The sequence below is a fragment of the Pavona decussata genome, unplaced genomic scaffold, assembly GCF_977016875.1.
Source record: "Pavona decussata unplaced genomic scaffold, jaPavDecu1.1 SCAFFOLD_31, whole genome shotgun sequence".
In the NCBI taxonomy this organism is placed as follows: Eukaryota; Metazoa; Cnidaria; class Anthozoa; order Scleractinia; family Agariciidae; genus Pavona; species Pavona decussata.
In genome coordinates, this window is record NW_028145454.1 from 685245 (window position 1) to 703607 (window position 18363).

Genomic DNA, 18363 nt, shown 5'->3' on the forward strand with positions numbered 1-18363 from the left:
TACAAGTATTTACATTAAAACAAAAACAGCTTGGAAAGAAAAGCAAGGGTACTGTCAACCTGAAATAACCATTGGGATATAAATGCCAGGTTGCCAGTAAACAAATTCTGCTTGTTGCCTTTCCAAAAAGTCGAGAATGCAATGGATACCAAACGGCAAGATGAGCGAGCCTTCTTACACAGGCGTTTTAGTATTTTACAAGATATTATATTACAAAATCTTGTTAGAAAGCAAAGAGTTTTGAATTTTGCACTGTTAACGAGGTTGTCTCAAGATTTAGGCTGCTACTTTTTGAAATCTTGAACGTAGTTGCCTCTTCGAAGTTCAAAGAACTTGTTTGATACAACTTTGCTCTTGAACTGGAAAGATCATGTAAACCTAGGGGCTACGCTCACTTTTTCCTTCTGTACCGCCTGCAACGGTTGAGGACTCTCAAAGGGATTATTGGGGAAGGGGGAGGGGTGAAAGCTGCCATATTGAATGTACGTTGACTCGTTATGATTTTTCTCATTCCCATTACTGTACAGTGTAAAATAGCGGCTGCTACGAACCTATCATGTTTCTAAAAGATCGTCCTTGAAAAGTACTAGCCTTGCGGTCATTCATGGAAATTTTAACTCTAGTCAGATCTCAACAAATTGCATTTTTCTCACTGTACTTCACTCCTGTTGGTACTTATCGGGAGGACGAACCGCTCAAAGAAGAGTCCGAGCCACAATTCCTGCCTTGAATTAAACCAACAAGACAGGAGTTAAAAGGCGATGTTTCGCGTTACGGTATCTATTGATTATAATGCTCTAACCAGAGGTCTATTGGCTGTTGAGACAGAGTTACTTCATTTTACTGGTTGTCATATTTGAATAACAAAAAAAATGTTCGTAAATAGCAAACATCGTTATTCAGTAAAAAGTTAAAGTCCTGTAACGATAATTCTGGTAGTCGTTTGGTTGTCTTTTCGTGTAAACTACACAAGCGTTGCTAACAATCTGTATCATTGTTTCTTCAGGCCAATTGTGAAGGTACACAGACTTTAAATTTCCCGGTGGCTTATATTTTCTCCTTGTATATAGAGCGTTCACGTTGCTTATGTTTATAAAAAAAACATTGCAAGAAATTCTGTGAAAAACATTAAAATTTTCGGTGAACGGTTGATGGATAACTTCTCAACAGAGACTTGGTTCCCCAGCAGCAACGTTATTGTCGTGTTTCAAAGTTTTAATATGTTGATTGATTGATTGATTGATTGATTAATTGATTGATTTTTATCTTTCAGCATAGAACAGAGATATAAATTAAATTACTAAACACTTTTATAAATAATATTAGCATAAGCTGTACAATTAAGCGATATTTTATTTTTACATACAAAATGTACAAGAAAACTTCATCTCGTTTCGTAGTTAAAGATGCATACCTTTGACTACCCCCCAGAGTTCTGCTCTTTTGCAGAAAGAGAAAGAAAACCGAAGTTCAGTGGTTGACAATGCGTTCATATCTTGTTTCTGGAGACACTGCGCGTCCTCATCACGGTGTGGAATAGGTACAATGTTGAAACCAATGCTCCTTAAGTAACTGAAAGAAGGGAACATCGAAGTAGAGCCCTTCATTAAATCCTCACCGCGTTCAGTGCTGGGCCACAGAATTTCTAGTTAATACACCGTTTATCACATGCCTGAAGTGTTATATTAAGTAACTTGGATTGTTTGTTTGGTCGGACTTGCCCCTGTCATTTTCCAGGTTCCTGCTTAAAGTTGCCGTTCCTCTGTGCTCATTGTAATAAAAACAATAAGGTACATTTGACAGTAATAGAACAAACAGTCGCTCAGTACAACATGATACAGGGTGGGCAAAGCCATTAAAATTATTTTAATTCCATTTAAAAATGGTTCAATTATATTTGATGGTGTTTTACATGCAACACAACACTTTCAGTTTTAGGAGTGTTCGGTGCATTGACTAAGTTGCCTTGACCTTGAAATAAACTCTTCAATTCACCAAAGATCCGCCATATTTCTCTTTTCATTTCAAACTCATTACCAATGCGTGCGCAACCCGATAATTCGAACGAAAATTCAATCAAACTTCCCGCCTGGCTACACAAAAGGAAATCGGAGGACACCCACGAGATTATGAAGCGTTTTTCGTCGAACGCAATAAAAGTAACATATGCCGCCTGTATATAGCGCTTAGTTTGCAGTAACCCGTTGAAGACAAATGAATATTTAACGAAGATATGGGAGGCCGTTTCACAGAGTGTAATGTCAAAATAAAACGATTATTTTGTTTTTCTGGCTCTGTGCTGTTCTTTGTACACCTACCAAGTCTCCTTCATTGACCCTTAGCCTTGCCGTGAAGGTAACCGCTCACCGTAAACGCCCCTGACACCTGATCTTCTACCTCCAACCCCTACAAGGATTATGTAAATTTCCAACCCGCGTTCAATACTTTGATATTCCAGCAATCCTCCTCTTTATAAATGGGCAGTGCTGACCGTGTGATCTTCCCCACCCCAGTGCCATCCCCTAATATAAGTGTCAATTATCAACTTAGGAGACCACCCTTGTTTTGCCATTTACCCCACAACCATACATTGATGTTTTCCCCCAAACCCTTTGCGTCAACTTGGTCACAGTCTGCTAGATTGAAAAAATATTAAAACACAAGCTGAGCTTTCTTGAGTTTTTTTGCGGTCCTCCTTTCCCGATGACATCCCGACAATGCAAGACAGTCGACGTGGATGTGGCCTGTTTGTGGAAGAAATATGGAGTGCGCAAGAGCAGCAGTGTGTTCGCTTGGTGAGTTCATTGAAAGGAAATACGGCAGGAAGTTTAGCATACTTTATAGGTGCCTTGCTTGTAGGCCGATTTTTGTTTGTTCACACTGTGTCGATCTTCGCAGTCTTAATCCAGTACTGTTTTTCTTGTTTGTTGACCTTTTTTCTTAGTAAAGTAAGTATTTGCTATTTATCATCATCATGATCATCATCGTCATCATCATCGTGTAATCACCTCCTGTTGTTTTCAATGTAGGTTTCTTATAGACAACAGTTTGTATCCTATTCCCAATGTATCTCTTTTTAGTTTAATGCTTTCCGACAGTTCTGGGAATGACTGCTTACATAAAATATTTTTATCAATTGACTTATAATATACAGTTACCTTGGGAATGACTGCTTACATAAAATATTTTTATCAATTGACTTATAATATACAGTTACCGACTCTATCTTTGCCTTTCGATTGTTTCATTTCGTTCCGAGGGTTCAAGAAATGACTGCTTGAATACGAGTTTGTCAAATCGTTTTTCTTGTATAAAGCATAAACTGTGTAAACGAAACTATACTTTTACCATATCTGCGTTTGTCTTTGCCTTTTGAACGTTTCATCTGTGATTGGAAAATAGGATTACCATGGCAACTTTCACGCGATACTCGTCTGGAATATTGTACTTGTGTCAGTGTAAGTTTGAACACAACTCTCTTTCTTTCTCATTTCTTCGGTATACTAAAGGGATGATATCGCTAACGTCACCTATTTACATTAATATACCCACCAAAGGACTTGGCTAAATTCCCAAAATGCTTCTGTGACTCCGCCCGTTATGAAATAAGGCTAATAATATTCGATGTCATTGTGTTTTCATCAGAAATACATTAATACATATGTGCAGTAACGCTCAAAAGATCACGAGATCCTTGCATACACATCTCGTCATAGAGGGTGGGCCCTCCGTCCGATACGTATTTTGTTTTTGTCCATCCGACAGCGATGATCTTTTTTCTTGAATTTGAAAATCCTGAGGCTAATCAATGGGTCAAGATTAGCAAGAAAACAATGGTAGCAGCGGGAATAAGTAGCTATAAATTGTTTGACTGTGCACGTACCTTCGTTAATGCGTACCAGACCCAATTTATACACAAAAGAAAAGGTTTGGGGAATAAGTACCAGTATTATTCCATAAACAAACTGGAGCACGAGTGACGAATAGCAAAAAGATACCAAAACTTTCTTTAGAACAGAAGAGACGCTGACAAATAGTTCTGTTGTGAGCATTAAAACATTTATCAGGAAATGATTTATTATATTGTTAATAGGGGGTGAAATCTCAAACGGAGCTTGATGGTTGCCACTTGCGTTCATTTGCCCGGTCGATCAAGGGAATGTTCTCATGAATTATCAGTGTGTGTTGCAACTTTAGCAATACGTATAAACGACTATCTTGGATAAACTTAGTATGAACTAGTAATGCTTTGGCCCGTTTTTAGAGCCTGGTGTTTTAAAAATCGTGATGCATAATAACAAGAAAAGTAGTTGTTCGAGTTGGTGTCCATCCATACCGTAACCATGGTAATGACACCTTTAAGACGTTACCAAGTGTATTGTCAAGTCTACTGTGTGGTTCTGCATTTTGCTGTTGCCAAGTCCATTGCGTCGTTCTTAAATAAGGCAATATGTTTGTCGTTCTGTCGTGTCCTTGGCGTACCTTGCGACTCTTTATAGAGCTTGGCGATATGAAATTAGGCTGTCACGTGCTAATTCTGTACCTATACTTAGCTGATGAACTGAAAAAAAGGGTTTTCCCGTCTTTCCAGAGTAAGGTTTTGGTAAATGGAAGTTTGAGAGAATGAGAAAGCTAACTGGAAGTACAAGCCGAGTTCGTACGGTTAAATTCCAAATATTGATCCTGGCCTACATTCGTTCAAAGGGCATTTGGATGGAGGAAATTGTGCGTTTCAAAAGTGGTTAGGTTTGTCGATAAAAACGGTTTAACAGGTAACCGCAACATTGAAAGATGGCGGGGAAGGGGTGCTTAATGTCGGAAGGATGTACTCGTTAGCAGATATGTTTCATGATTGCCCGGCCAGACCACGACACCCGAATGCTACGTCGTACCAAAATGTACGATTCTGTGCCTTTTCACCGAGTTCTTAAAACCCGGCTTTCCCCTTTTCGTTGCAAGCGCGGCTCAACTATGTACACTCGATTTGAGACCAATAGACGGCCGGTTGGTTAATACGATCAACTCGCATGCGTTCAGTGGACTTTTTACAGGCTTAGTTTCCGGGTAAGGCCTATTATACTAGGAGGAGTAAATGGTTGGGTTTGGGAGTAGAAAACGGCTTGAAACACTTCAGGGACGGCTTAAAACAGCTAAATCTTGCAGTCCAGGATTTGGGGAGGTTTATTTGGTGGGGGACAGGTTGGGTGTGGCGGGAGGGATATATTCGGAATTTTACGGCATGATGGTTTGAGTAAACAGACGTTGTTCGCGGTGCCACCAAGGACTGAACTGCGAAACAATGTCCGTTTATACAGACTATTTCTTTTGCGGTCAGTTTCCTGTTATCTGACCCGCACCCCATCAATACAACTACCCCGTTACCACGGCTACTTTAATCTGGACCGAACAAAAACTTTCTTAGTGACCTTTACGTGAACTTTGTTTGGACTGAACAAAAGCTTATTATTCAGAAGGATTAGCTGATTCCAGTTTTCAAATCGATAAAATACGACTACGATATCTACCGGTCCTTTTAGCGCCATAGTGACGTCATCGTCTATGATTTGTATTGTTGCTAAAAAGCAAGAACGCGAATAGTGTTGGGCTGCAGCGTGTAGAATCAACAGCACGTACTTAAACAGCAAAAACTATTGATTCAGCTGACATCATAACAGTAACATACCTGGTATTACAAAAATTACGCTTCTCTGAGAAATAGTTTCAACGAATAGGGTGGAATCGGGTATTGGAACAACCCGGATGCTTCTCGCGCGTATCGATATTTTTCAGTCTCAATATAGACAAAATCGATTATCTGGGATCGATATTGGCCCACAGTCATTTCGTTAACTTGTTACGACCACGTTATCTTGGCCCATCGATGATCGCATTAGCGGGGTTCCATTGTGCAAGAAAGTATACCACTCCACTCCCCCATTTCTTCACTATCGTCTCTCAACGTCACATACAACCACCTCCTCCTCCTCCTCCTCCTTCTTCTTCTTCTTCTTCTTCTTCTTCTTCTTCTTCTTCTTCTTCTTCTTCTTCTTCTTCTTCTTCTTCTTCTTAGCACAGATATAATTTAAACAGACATCAGACAAGTAACCCGACTGATAACAGCTTGCTTTTGTACCACCCTTTCGACTGGATCCAGTGAAGAATCAACCTTGTAAAAGCATTGCCCACGTTTCTATTGAGCTGGAAGAATGATAACAACCGTTGTTGTCGAGTGTTTTCACTGCTGCTTCGAGTTAACTTTGAATTTGTGGCAACTATCGACTATTTTCAACTTCTTTCTGGGTTCGCACATCGTTTTTGTGTGGAAAATCTAAGACTTTTCCCATACTTTTCCCAGACTCAAGGTTATGGCCCAAATCACACACAAGATAGTTATATCAGAGGGCAGGGAAGAGGAAGATCTCATGATTTTGGGATTGAACATTTTGCCAAAGACGACATTTAAATGAAATTCGACAAGCTAAGAAAGATTTCACAAAATTAGCAGTTGTTTCAGCCATTTTTTCCATACTGTATCTTTATTTACATTTTTTTTCCAGGCCTGAAAAACTAGTTTGCAGATTTCCATACTTTTTCAAGAATTCCAGTCTGTACAAACCCTGTTAACATCATCGCTTCCTCACTGTTCTCCATAATATCTTTTACTGAAAACTGACTCACTGAATAGCGCAGAATTTTGATTGGGTTAGCAACCATCGGGGTATATGAGCCATTATACTATGCCCCACAAATATGACAGGAGTACGCGTCAGGGGAAAAAGAAAACCACCAGAATCAGCAAGATCTAGCGATTTTTCGTGGTTTTTATTATTATTATTATTACTATTATTATTATTGTTATTATTATTATTATTATTGTTGTTGTTGTTGTTATTATTATTATTATTTTTCTTGGTAGCCTTCCATTTGATGTTGGTTTTTATTCCCTTTTTTTAAGATTTTTAACTTTGTATATATGATTGATTGTTTTTAATAAGAATAGCGTAGTAACTTTATCAGGAAAAAAAATCGGCTTGAAAGTTGTCTCTTTTTCATCGAAATAAATTGTAAATAGTTTTTTTAATAGTTCTTTTTTCTACTTTTTTAACTTGTGAATAGCAATTTGCTTGAAATATGTTGATAAAGAGTTCTCATTATATTTGAATTAAAATTTAAATAATAATAATAATAATTATTATTATTATTATTATTATTATTATTATTATTATTATAAAACAGTTATTCCACTCGCGCATGTTGGATAGGATGCGCGCCTCGTTGGTTATCTATCATCTCGTATCCAACGCGCGCTCGTGGAATACTTGTTAAATGTACAAGTTTGGAGAATGTTTTGAAACTACTGTCCCCTGATATTTTTGGTTCTCATGACCCATATGTTTCACCTAACAGTGATTATATTAAGGAGAAATAAGATGCTGGTCTGCTATTCTCTTGTGCTTTGTATTCAACATGTTTTACAGGTGCTTTGTTGTTTGCAGTGGGCAGATGATACTACAGCATGCACACAAACGACAGTTAAAATGAACTCAGGGCGTGAGTGGGTGTTTCCTTGCGACAGTAAAAGTGGAAAAGATATCGCCATTTCATGGTCAAGGAAGGGGTAAGAAACCTTGCTCCTTTATCATTTATTCGTTTCCAACGATTTTGCATCATTTCACACTCGCACTGAAATTTGTTATGAGCTTTTACTTCCTCGTTGTTCCTCGGGTTCCTTTGTCCTGTTTTCTTCCTGTCTCCTACTCATTAGTAACGCTTTTCTCCCCATGAAAACTTTGTGGGTCGACTTTTCTGTGGTGCCGTTCAATCCACTCTACGGAATAAGATGGCGGCTGTACATTTTACCACGATGCCTTGCAAACCTAACACACTGTACTAACGACATTGTGTGTGCTGGGTTTGAAGTTTTTAGAACTTTTTTGTTTTTGTACGTTTTATGAGCGTTTTGAGGAATTTTGTACCCTAAATATTATGGGTAAAGGGACCAGTCACCTTTTTTTCGGTACGGCAGATTGTAGAGCTGAAAATAATTTAGTAGATTCAGATTTTTTTTATTTATGCACTATAGCAGTACTGTCTACAATGAAAGTGAGAAGTGATCGTCGCAGTGAATTTTCAATTTATGCAATTGGAAATTAATTCAGGCTTCAACGGGATTCGAACCCGTGACCTCCGCGTTACCGGTGCAATGCTCTACCAACTGAGCTATGAAGGCACACATTGGGAGCAAGGTCCTTGCTCCGATTGTTCCGCAGTTCATATATGAATCATTTCATATACTTAACATCATTTCACTCCTCTCACGGGAAAATGGGAACCCACAATCGGAGCAAGGACCTTGTGTAGCTTCATAGCTCAGTTGGTAGAGCATCGCACCGGTGACGCGGAGGTCACGGGTTCGAATCCCGTTGAAGCCTGAATTTTTTTTCAGGCTTCTAATTTCTAATTGCATAAATTGGAAAATTCACTGCGATGATCACTTCTCACTTTCATCTACATCCGCAGTTCATATATGAATCACTTCATATACTTTACATCAGTACTGTCTACAGTCAACTCCCTTTATTGCGGACACCCTTGGGACCGCAAGTTAATGTCCTTAATAGCGAGAGTCCGTAATAGCGGGAATTTATTTCAGTCAAACGTCTGTCATTCATTTTTGCCGGGGATTTAGTTGCTGTCCATATTATCGGGGTGTCCGTAATAGCGAGGTGTCTGCAAGACGAGAGTTGACTGTATTATGTTGTTCAATGTGTGGTCTTTTGAGTATGCGGATGAAATCCTAAGGCCATTCAAATCCTCGCTCTGCTGTTTGTTATCCTGTACAAGGTAACGAAATGACAGCTACTGAGCAGTACTTTCCTGTGGTACTGTTGATTATGCTCTACAAGGTGGTTCGAGCTTTTGAGTTTGTCAGTAGGAAGTGAAAGTGCTGATGAATACTTTCTTTTGATGTTGTTCGTATTTCTGAGCCCTTAAAATTTTCGAGAGTTAACAAGGTATGTAATTTTAGTACAATGTTGTGTCCTTTCAACAGATTACATGTGATCTTCACAAGCAACTAGGGATAGTTCCTTTGTCGTGTGAGCTGAAGAGGCGTCATGTGAAAGAATGGCAACAACAGATGGCATTGATTTGCCCACGGGAATCACACCGCACCTTCAATTTTGTTCCTCTCCCGGCAGAGGTATTTTGCAGAATGCCGAGCGTCGCATTTTACGCTACTTGCAACAGTTTAGGGTTAAGCAACGAACGATCTTATTTAGGTCCAAGCACTTCTCTATACTTTTGAGGGTTAAGCACCGATTATACAGACGGTTAGCTTTAATTGTTGTTACGACAGACATTTGACATTATAGGACTTGTTCGGCGTTCTGCAAAATACCCCTGTCGTTTCTCTCCACTGTGAGAGGAAGCAGAGTCGCGGAGAGATTTGCTTTCCCTCCCCTTTAAGACACACTCGTTTTGCAGCCACTGTAAAAGTGGGAGTGTCAGACGCACTGTCGAGACAGGCGCGGAGGATCAAATCAGGATCGTGCATGATTCGTTAGCTAATCGGAGCTTCTTCGGAGCTAGTCTTGTTGGACACTGCTGCCGTTTCTCTATAAGGATCTTCAGTCGAGCAGGATTCATCAGTCTGATAATGTTGTGAATAGTCCCCTGCGTTGCTGTTATCATAATACGCGTATCCAGCAGCAGCCCCGTAATAATAGCTGTTCCAATCGCTTACTGCAGCTTCTGAATTTTCAGTACTGCTATACTCTGTAGGCCTAGATGTATCCGCCGTTTTAGTCCTCTCCGAGTCGTTGGACTGAAGTGACTCGCCTCTCTTGAGAGCTTCATCTAATCTTGTGCAGTCTGCGTAGACATTCTGAAGAACCTCAGCCTAGAATGAGAAGACAAACCCGGTGACATTAAGACATTGAGGGGGAAGTATCACGGGGATTTTCACCTTTTGTGGTGAACATTTTGCGACAACACCTTCACTTAGTTACATAATAATTCTTTGACATCAAGGAAGAGAAATCAACTGAATTCTTGAAAGGAACAACTCATGACCTGCTTTAGTCCATTTTGGAAACGGAAACGCGAGGAGTTGAAAACAGCCGAATATTTTCAGATATTTTTCAAGTTGTAGTCTATTCTAACCCAGTCCATCTGTCTGATCTGTGGTCACAGACACACATGGATAGTCTCAGTACACTGTGGTGACAATCAACAAAAAAATTGAGCAATACTGTTAGGTTTCTGTTGACAAAAAAGCGTTTTGAAGTTTTTGATATAACCCTAAATTCCTGTGACCCTTCCCCTTTAAATAGAGCGGATTCGTTACTTTGTTGTTTACCCAGTGCTTGTCTCACTTCTCACAGGCAACCGATTTCACCATTCAACCCTTCCACGTTCAGTTTTCGTCATTGCGTTGAATTGCGTTGAGTTCAAAATAAGCTAGCGCTTTGGAGGGATGGTTTATGCCGACTTGTTTATTTGGAGACGAGTGCACGTCAGAAATATTATAAGACGATAGCTTATGCCTCTACTAACACAACAGTTCATTTCCCACTCGTACGTGCACGGCTTTAGTAGTTTAGAAGTCGGGAAGAAATGCCAACAAGGACAGCACAATCGCTGTATGTAAAAATTTCGGTAAAGAAACAAAATGTGTTCAAAACAAGGTTACCTTGAGTACTTTTGACCAAAATACAGAGAAGTCACATGACTGTGCCCCTTTAAAGTAAAGTGTATACTACATGTCCTTTGTGTGGTTGTGCTGATTGACTGTAGTTTTTCCAGTTTTTCTGTGGTTTGAATTAAATTTGACGCGTGTAAAATGCTATTTTGAACCTATAAACTCAAACGTTAGTTATTCGTGGAACCCGCCTTAAAATACAGACAGTGCTTTCCTCTTACCTGTTCAATTTGCTCCTTGGTTAATGGACCACATTCCACGGGGTACTGATCGTTTGTATTTGGATACGGCCCTGTTACCTGAGCACCTGGAGGCTCATTGGGGCGCAAAAGGGCCTTCTGAAGTAACCCTCGCTCTGACGCAGCCTCGAGGACTCTCTGTTTGGACCTTAAAAGCTCCTGGATTAAAAAATAATCATCAGTACCCCACTTGGGAGCCTGTTCACAGGCTATGGCTTTATTGGTAGAGAGGTTTTTTTCTATGGACCTTGAAAACTGGTTTGTGGTCAGTTGAAAAGTCATTTTTTTCCTTTCACATTCATCATCATCATCATCATCATCATCATCATCATCATCTTAATCAAAAGGGAATTGCTGAAGCAAAGACATGCAAAAATTACAGAGAGTTCTAGGGCTCGACGTTTTCTCTTAATAATAGCGTGTTTACGCAACAGGACGGCTGATTTGGTGGGACGGCAAATTGTCCTTGTGCGACCAACGTGACGGCCAAGTTTTCATGACTCTAGATTGTAACATTCCTACCACTCGTGGTGTTCACTTCGTTACAGATAAACAGATAAGAGAACACCTGTCCAGTTTTAGTTGCAAATCGCCTAAAAATGTGAAAGTACTAAGATGTCATGTTGGTCACACAACGATACTTCACCGTCCCCTTCCCTCAACCGTCCTGTTGCGTAAGCTCACTGTTGGAGTCAAGATGACTCCGAAATCTCTGTAATATTTGCAAATTATTATTATTGCTTCTAAATAGCCATTAGTAAGAATAGAAACATAATGTAATCTGTTTCCACCAAAAGGGCTTTAATTTTAAATTTGGAGAAAAACAAGAAAATCGATTTTCGTGTTGGGAGGGTCAAAATAGTCATTCAGTCATAATTAAATCTGAAAACTTGTATCACGCTAGCAAACTAAAGCGGAAAATGGTCGCTTTCTGTCAACAGAAATATATATATTTTTGTTATTTTCTAGATATCAATTTAAGGCCAGTAGCGAAATACAGCGACCATTGCATGACAATTTTAAAATAAAAGATTAGAGAAAGTGCGATCTTATTTCAAGCTAAATCAACGATAAACATATTTGATAAATGGCTTTAGGTGTTCTTGGCAACCTTCTCCAATCGATACATCTCAAACGTTTTAAAAATATGATTTTAAGATATGGCGCTTCATTAATCTGAACTTTTCCGCGTTCCAAAACAACGAAATGTCGTTTCTCTTTTTTTAGTGCTATACAGCCCGTCTTTCTTTCATTATTGTCGATTTCCAACCATGAAGTTCTTTTGGTTTCCACATAAGGAAAGAAGCCCGAATGGAGCGATTGGCCGTTTTTATACGCATAATCCGTCTGGACGAACTTGGGCAAATATTTGTTGCTCGTCTGGTTATGCGCCTCTAGTATAAAGACGGGCACAAGACGCCTTATTCGTCTAGACGAACTATATTCCATTGTGGGTCGTTCAAGGCGCACAACGGAATGCATATATAGCACCGAATTTCAAGATTTATTAAGGTAATTTTTTATTCCGAACACGAAAATGTATTTCCTAAATTAAAGCACTCCGGGTGGAAAAAAATCTCGCCAGGTTTCTATTCTTGCTAATGACTATCCATGAGCAAAAAATGAAAGAAATCTATTTTTCGATTTGTGCTACCGAATGCTAGATGCCACGAAAAAGTCACTCAAAAACGGGAATTTGAATCACTGACAGTTTTGTCGAAAACGAACATTTAAGGAAAATGAAACACGATGTGTGTACCTCCTTCCTTGCCTTTGGATTAGGGTCATCAAAGGCCCATCTGACATTCAGCAACTCTCTGTTGTTTAATTTCTGGTCTGACATTGCGATCTGAAAGAAATAAGTTTGAAAGTTATTTTATTTTGGTTTACCGATGAAAAAAAGTGTAGTACTCTATCGGATTGACCAGACAAGAAATTTGAACAGTAATGGAACAGCAGGATGACACAAAAGTGGGGAAAATAGGATGTATCCGTTCGATAAAGGAACTAAGAAAGATGGTAAGTTTTACGCTCGGTCATGTTAATGGTGTGAACAAAGACGAAAGTGGGACAAAGAACAAATTTGAGTCGCGGTCGGGAATTAAACTGAGAGCACTCGCCTCCCACCAATGTGGCCCGAGTTCGATTCCCGGTGTGGGCTGAGTTTGATGTTGGTTCTCGCCCCTGCTCCGAGGGTTTACGTATAGACCGGGCGGATGCTACAGCGAGACTCGTGGCGTCGGGGACTCGGGTTTTATCTTTGCGCCACGCTCCTAGCATGCTGCATATTTCTTACTACATGAATTACTCGACATTCAACTCACACATACTCAGTTGTATTAGGAATTCAAGGAAAGTAACGCCGGCAAATTTGGACTTCAGTTTACAGTCATCTCTCGCTTTGCGGACAACTCACTATTACGGACACCCGCATAATACGGACAGCAACTAAATCCCCGAGAAAAAAATAAATTACAGACGTTTGACTGAAGTGAATTTTCGCTATTACGGACTCTCGTTATTAAGGACTGACACTACTAAATCGCGGTCCCATGGGTGTCCGCAGAAAGGGAGTTGACTGTAATTCCTGATACTTAAGGCCGACGGCCGGTAAAATTGGGGACGCAGTTTCTACTTTATTGACGTCTATTAGCGATACCCTGAGACTCGTGAACTTCTTTAGTCCGTCGTATTAATCACCATGGGTTAATCTTCTCTCTTGATATTTAGCGGAGCCTCCTTTGAATAAGGGCCTACTTGGACTCACAAAAACTGAAATGACCACCAATCCCGGACCCATAAAAAATAGAGAGGGCAGGAAATAACAGAAGGTTCAATCTATTTCACGTTTACAACGACGGACAATGAAAATTTCAAGGCAGTTTAACCCTTTAATTTAATATCCCCAGGTATATTCTCCCTACTGTTCTCTGCATATTTACTATGGGTCTAAGTTGAGAGAATTTGTTTATCAATCAATGAATGTTATCTTTGGTGATCATTTAATCAAGCAGTGATATCGTGAGGACAACTATTGAGACTTAAAGAGTTAAACAGTCAAAAATTTAAAATTTGAATTACGTACGGCCAGGTGTTTGTTTGAACTGAGAAGTATTCTATTTTCGATTTATTCGAAATTTCGTTGCTGTTTACTGTTCTGACCACTGCTAAGGATATTTCGTTATTTTAGTTTTCTTTACACTCCCTCTTTATCAACTATTCTTCAAGTATTTGAGCTTCCACCGTGACAAGGTACATTTTGCCGTTTTGCCCTGTTCTCTAAAATCTCACCTTTGCAAACTCGGCATTGACTCTGTTCTTGTAGCGTACGAAAGCTATGTTACGCTTTGATATTACTCTTAAGTCCTGTTAGGAAGGGAAAATGGATCAAGTAAGAACAATATTCAACAAACCAATTTCATTGTTACATACAGACTCGGGTTTTTCAAACACAATTTGCCAGCTCCTGGTCCAACCAATACCTGAAAACTAAGTTTAAGAAGTCCAGGCTTGGACGCAACGCTAAAATCGGACAGGGACAACAGCAATGAGATTCGTTACATTTAGGAATTGGGATGACATGATCACGACGTTTTCCACAGTCATCCTCATCGCCTGATCAATTATACTAACAAAAGGAAATAAATTGCGAAACAAAACGACTCAAAGGGGGAGTATCATGGGTTTTTTTAACCTCTTTTGTTAAAAATAGTGAAACAAGACCTTCACTTAGCTACAAAATAATTCTAGAAGAACGAGAGGAAAGAAATTTAAAAGTCAATTCATGAAAGAAGCAACTCGTGGTGATCTGTTCTAGCGCATTTTGGAAACAAAAATGCCAGAACTTGAAAAACGTTAGCCGAACATTTTTCAGGTTTCAATCCATTCGGACCTAAACTGTCTCTGGACAGAGGCACTAATCGACAATTTTATTGCTATGGAGTCATGATTTAAAACAAATTTAGACAATTTTTTTTGTTTCTGTTGACACACAAACATTTTTGGGTTTTGAAATGACATCAAATTCGCGTGATACTTCTCCTTTAAATCTGCCTTGATTATTATAGACTCTGTTTACCTCAATCTCACCCCACTCTCCAAATTCAGTCCACAGAAGTCTTTCCAGTTTGGTTCTATGAGCCAAGCCTCCAACATACAATGTCCTGCATTCTTTATCAAACGTACCCACTCCTCCCATGTCATCCTTGTGAAGACGATGGCGCTCTCGGCCAAACACATCATGAGCGAGATCAATTCTAAAGAACCCAAGGAGCACATGCACTGCATTAGCTAGAGACGCTAAAAAATAGGCAGTAAAAAAAATTTCTAGTAACCTTGGAGGATCGGGTTCCATGAGGGTAGAAGACGTTGAAACAATATCATTAATCATATAGAAGAGTAAACATCCATGCAAAGGAGTTCAAATGGGTAATCGTTGTTCAAAAATCATTTGTAATTTTCCCTTCAAAAGGGAAACGTTTTTCTCCCATACAAAACCTTATAATTTTGCTTTTATGAAAAGTTACCGTGACGCTCAAATTACTGTATGAGATTTGCAGGACTACAAAGGTTGACGACATAAACGTTTGTAGAGCTTGGGTTACCTGTGACTACACTGACCTCTTTTCATCCTTGTCTGTGGGTATAACATGCAAGTATCCACACTCAGAACCCAAATGACAACACCCTCTGGCAAAGTAGATACAGTAATAATGCTTGTTTCCACCAGGTTCATACACATTAGCCTTTGTAAAGCCTGCATCTGTTTCTAAACAGCACCTTGTCTCTGAGGGACCTGCAATGAAATTAGCTTATACCTACTATATTATTTTATACCTAATTACATTACACTAAAGAACAGACAGTCCTGAGAAGAATTGGAATCTCAGCTCAGTGGCTGACTCGTCCCCAGTCGTCTCTCAGTCTACGAGAGAAGTGCGGCCGAGGGGAGCGTGAGGGTTGCTCATGCTCCAATCGGTCACACTTCTTGCGTTCTGTCCCCAGCCTGTGACGACTGGGGATGAGTCAGGCTCAGTGGCATTTAAACGTGTGTGTATATGGTGTACATATATGAGACAGTCTTTACTTGTGGGTAGGCTATAGGCTCCCAAGTCAGGTATAGGGCAAAGCAAAAAATCAATGCGCTCGACTCATGGAGTTTTCTCTTTGCCTTAATATACCTTCCTTTCAGCCTGCTTGGAGGGGTGGGGGGAGGGGGGTGGGAAGAGGGGAGGTGGATGTTTCTTACCTACTTTTCATATGAGCTAATCAAGAACGTGAAGGTATAGGATTGTGGTGGTACTAGTCTATCTGACTTCTCGAGGGAAGTGTAAAATATGCTGGCGGCCCACGAGAATGGGTAAATATCCCCTTGTTGCTAACCACCTGTATCCCATATGGAACTTCACTATTTTTTTGTCTTATTTAGAATACCTGAGCATCTGACAGTGTTTGTGCCCATACATCACTTAAGCTAAAGCAGCATAGTTCATATTTTGTTGGATTAAAAATTTCTTGTCCTAGCACTGAAATCAGTGCTCTATAATGTGAACAGAAAATGGTACAAGACAGCCAGCAGGTGTACACTCTATACTGGGTAGGTTTTGTGATGGAGCAAATCTGTGAAAAACTTTGTATGGTATGCTAATCATACCATCAGTTCACTATACAGTCAAACCTCGATTATCTGGACTCGTCGGGACCTCGGTAAACAGTCCGGATAATCGAGAGTCCGGATAATCGAAAATATGAATATTGATGAGATACAAATGTAAACAAAAGGTTACAGCAAAGAAAACATCATCTACACAGCCTGTAACAAATGAGCCAATCGGATATCAGCTGAACACATCAGGATATTTCTTTGCCTCGTCACACTTGCAAATTTTGAAAAGCGCAAAGGATAATACACTGTTTTAACAGTCTTTTGAAAGGATTATTGGGCTTTTTGTGACTTTGAGTTTTCAAGATCACAACTAATTAGTATTCATGAAAAAATTGTGACCAGAGAAAAAAGTCCGGATAATCGAATAGTCTGGATAATCGAGGTTCGACTGTACTTGGAACAGCATGGAAACTGATTTGGTGCAAGTTGTTCCACTTTCAAGGGGAAGCTTTGCAGTGGAGCTGACCGGCACAAATATCATAAGATTCTCAAATCGTTGCTTCATGTCTGAACAAAGAAATTATCCAGTACAGTTTTTAGCTCTTAGTTTAATACACTTCTGAATAGCTTGTGCTAATCCCACACACAAGGACGATATGTGCACAGTACGCACACTCTTATTTAAATCACCACTGACCATGGTCTTTGTCTGACCTCCAGTGTTCTCCCACCCATCGATCGTACCAAATGTTGTATTCCGTGGCCCCTTCAGGAATCCAGTGTAACTTTTTCCTTTGTTCAGGATCGATCTGCCGCCGAGCTGGGCGACTGAGAAGTCTTTCAACCTTAGCTTCCAAATCAGCAGCAGATAACTTGTAGTTTTCTTCCTCATTAGCATCCCTGCCAGTGCCATCTCCGTTTACTGATTCATTCCAAAATCCATAATGATTGTATTGGGTTGCAGGGATATATAGAGGATGGATAGAATCCCACTCGGCCGGCTTTTCCCATTGCGTTCTATAATCGCTGAGATTTTGATAATAGTAATGTCCGCTGTTCCAGTCAAATAAAGCTATCCAAGGACCACGTTGTTCGTACCACTGTGAGACATACGAAGAATCAGTGCTATAATTAGACGATATTTCGTGTGGGGTTGTTGTTTCGCGTCGCTTGTTTTGCAAAAATGGCGAGCTTTCATCGTCGTCGCCGTCTTCACCCTTTCGTTTAGCCGCCATTTTGAGTTTTTGTTGAGGTAAACCGCTTTACTTGTTACGAGGGCGCATATCTCTCAGGTGCCGAACTGAAAAATCTGGATCGGACGAGGATTGGACTGGATTGATAAAATCTGGATCGAGCTAGAAAGGATTTGATTATCAGGATTGAACAGCCTCAGAAAATCGGATCGGAAAAACGAAGAATTAGACTGGATTGTGTTATCAAAACCAGGTATTGAATTGATAAGACCATTAATTCAGATTGGACTGGACTAGATTAGACTGGATTAGTGCACGTTTGTGAATTGATGATATTTAGCTTTTTTAGACTTCTGCTCTTCATTGCTATGAAATTGTACTTTTATAGTCTTTTCCCATTGATGACCGTATATTGTTTATAAATGCTGAAGGGATCACCCTGACTGAAATAAATAAAAGTCTATGATCTGTTCTGTTTGAACTAGTTCAGACTGGTTCAGACTGGCACAATCTTTGATAACCACATAAAACCACATGATAGGAAGGAAGTGAGTTCATACTTATTTCAAACCTTCACACCTGTTTTATTTACTTTCTTTTTGTTCCTTCCCAGTACTCAGGAGA

The 18363-nt window shown here is 39.8% G+C and overlaps 1 protein-coding gene and 1 long non-coding RNA gene across 2 annotated transcripts; one reads left to right on the forward strand and one right to left on the reverse strand.

Annotated features, from left to right (window-relative positions):
• The first annotated feature begins 53 nt into the window (after positions 1-53).
• Positions 54-9190, forward strand: LOC146484733 (uncharacterized). Its single transcript, XR_014863566.1, has 3 exons — positions 54-2795; positions 7497-7618; positions 9053-9190. It is a non-coding gene; the product is annotated as an uncharacterized LOC146484733 (long non-coding RNA).
• A 357-nt stretch (positions 9191-9547) lies between these two features.
• Positions 9548-17803, reverse strand: LOC146484734 (pre-mRNA-splicing factor cwc2-like). The gene is made up of 7 exons (XM_085104469.1): positions 17244-17803; positions 15562-15736; positions 15020-15197; positions 14233-14307; positions 12701-12790; positions 10924-11100; positions 9548-9901 (listed from the first exon to the last, which is right to left on the reverse strand). The coding sequence occupies exons 1-7, from the start codon at positions 17779-17781 to the stop codon at positions 9563-9565; spliced, it is 1572 nt and encodes a 523-aa protein (XP_084960595.1). The 5' UTR covers positions 17782-17803; the 3' UTR covers positions 9548-9562.
• Between the last annotated feature and the right edge of the window lie 560 nt (positions 17804-18363).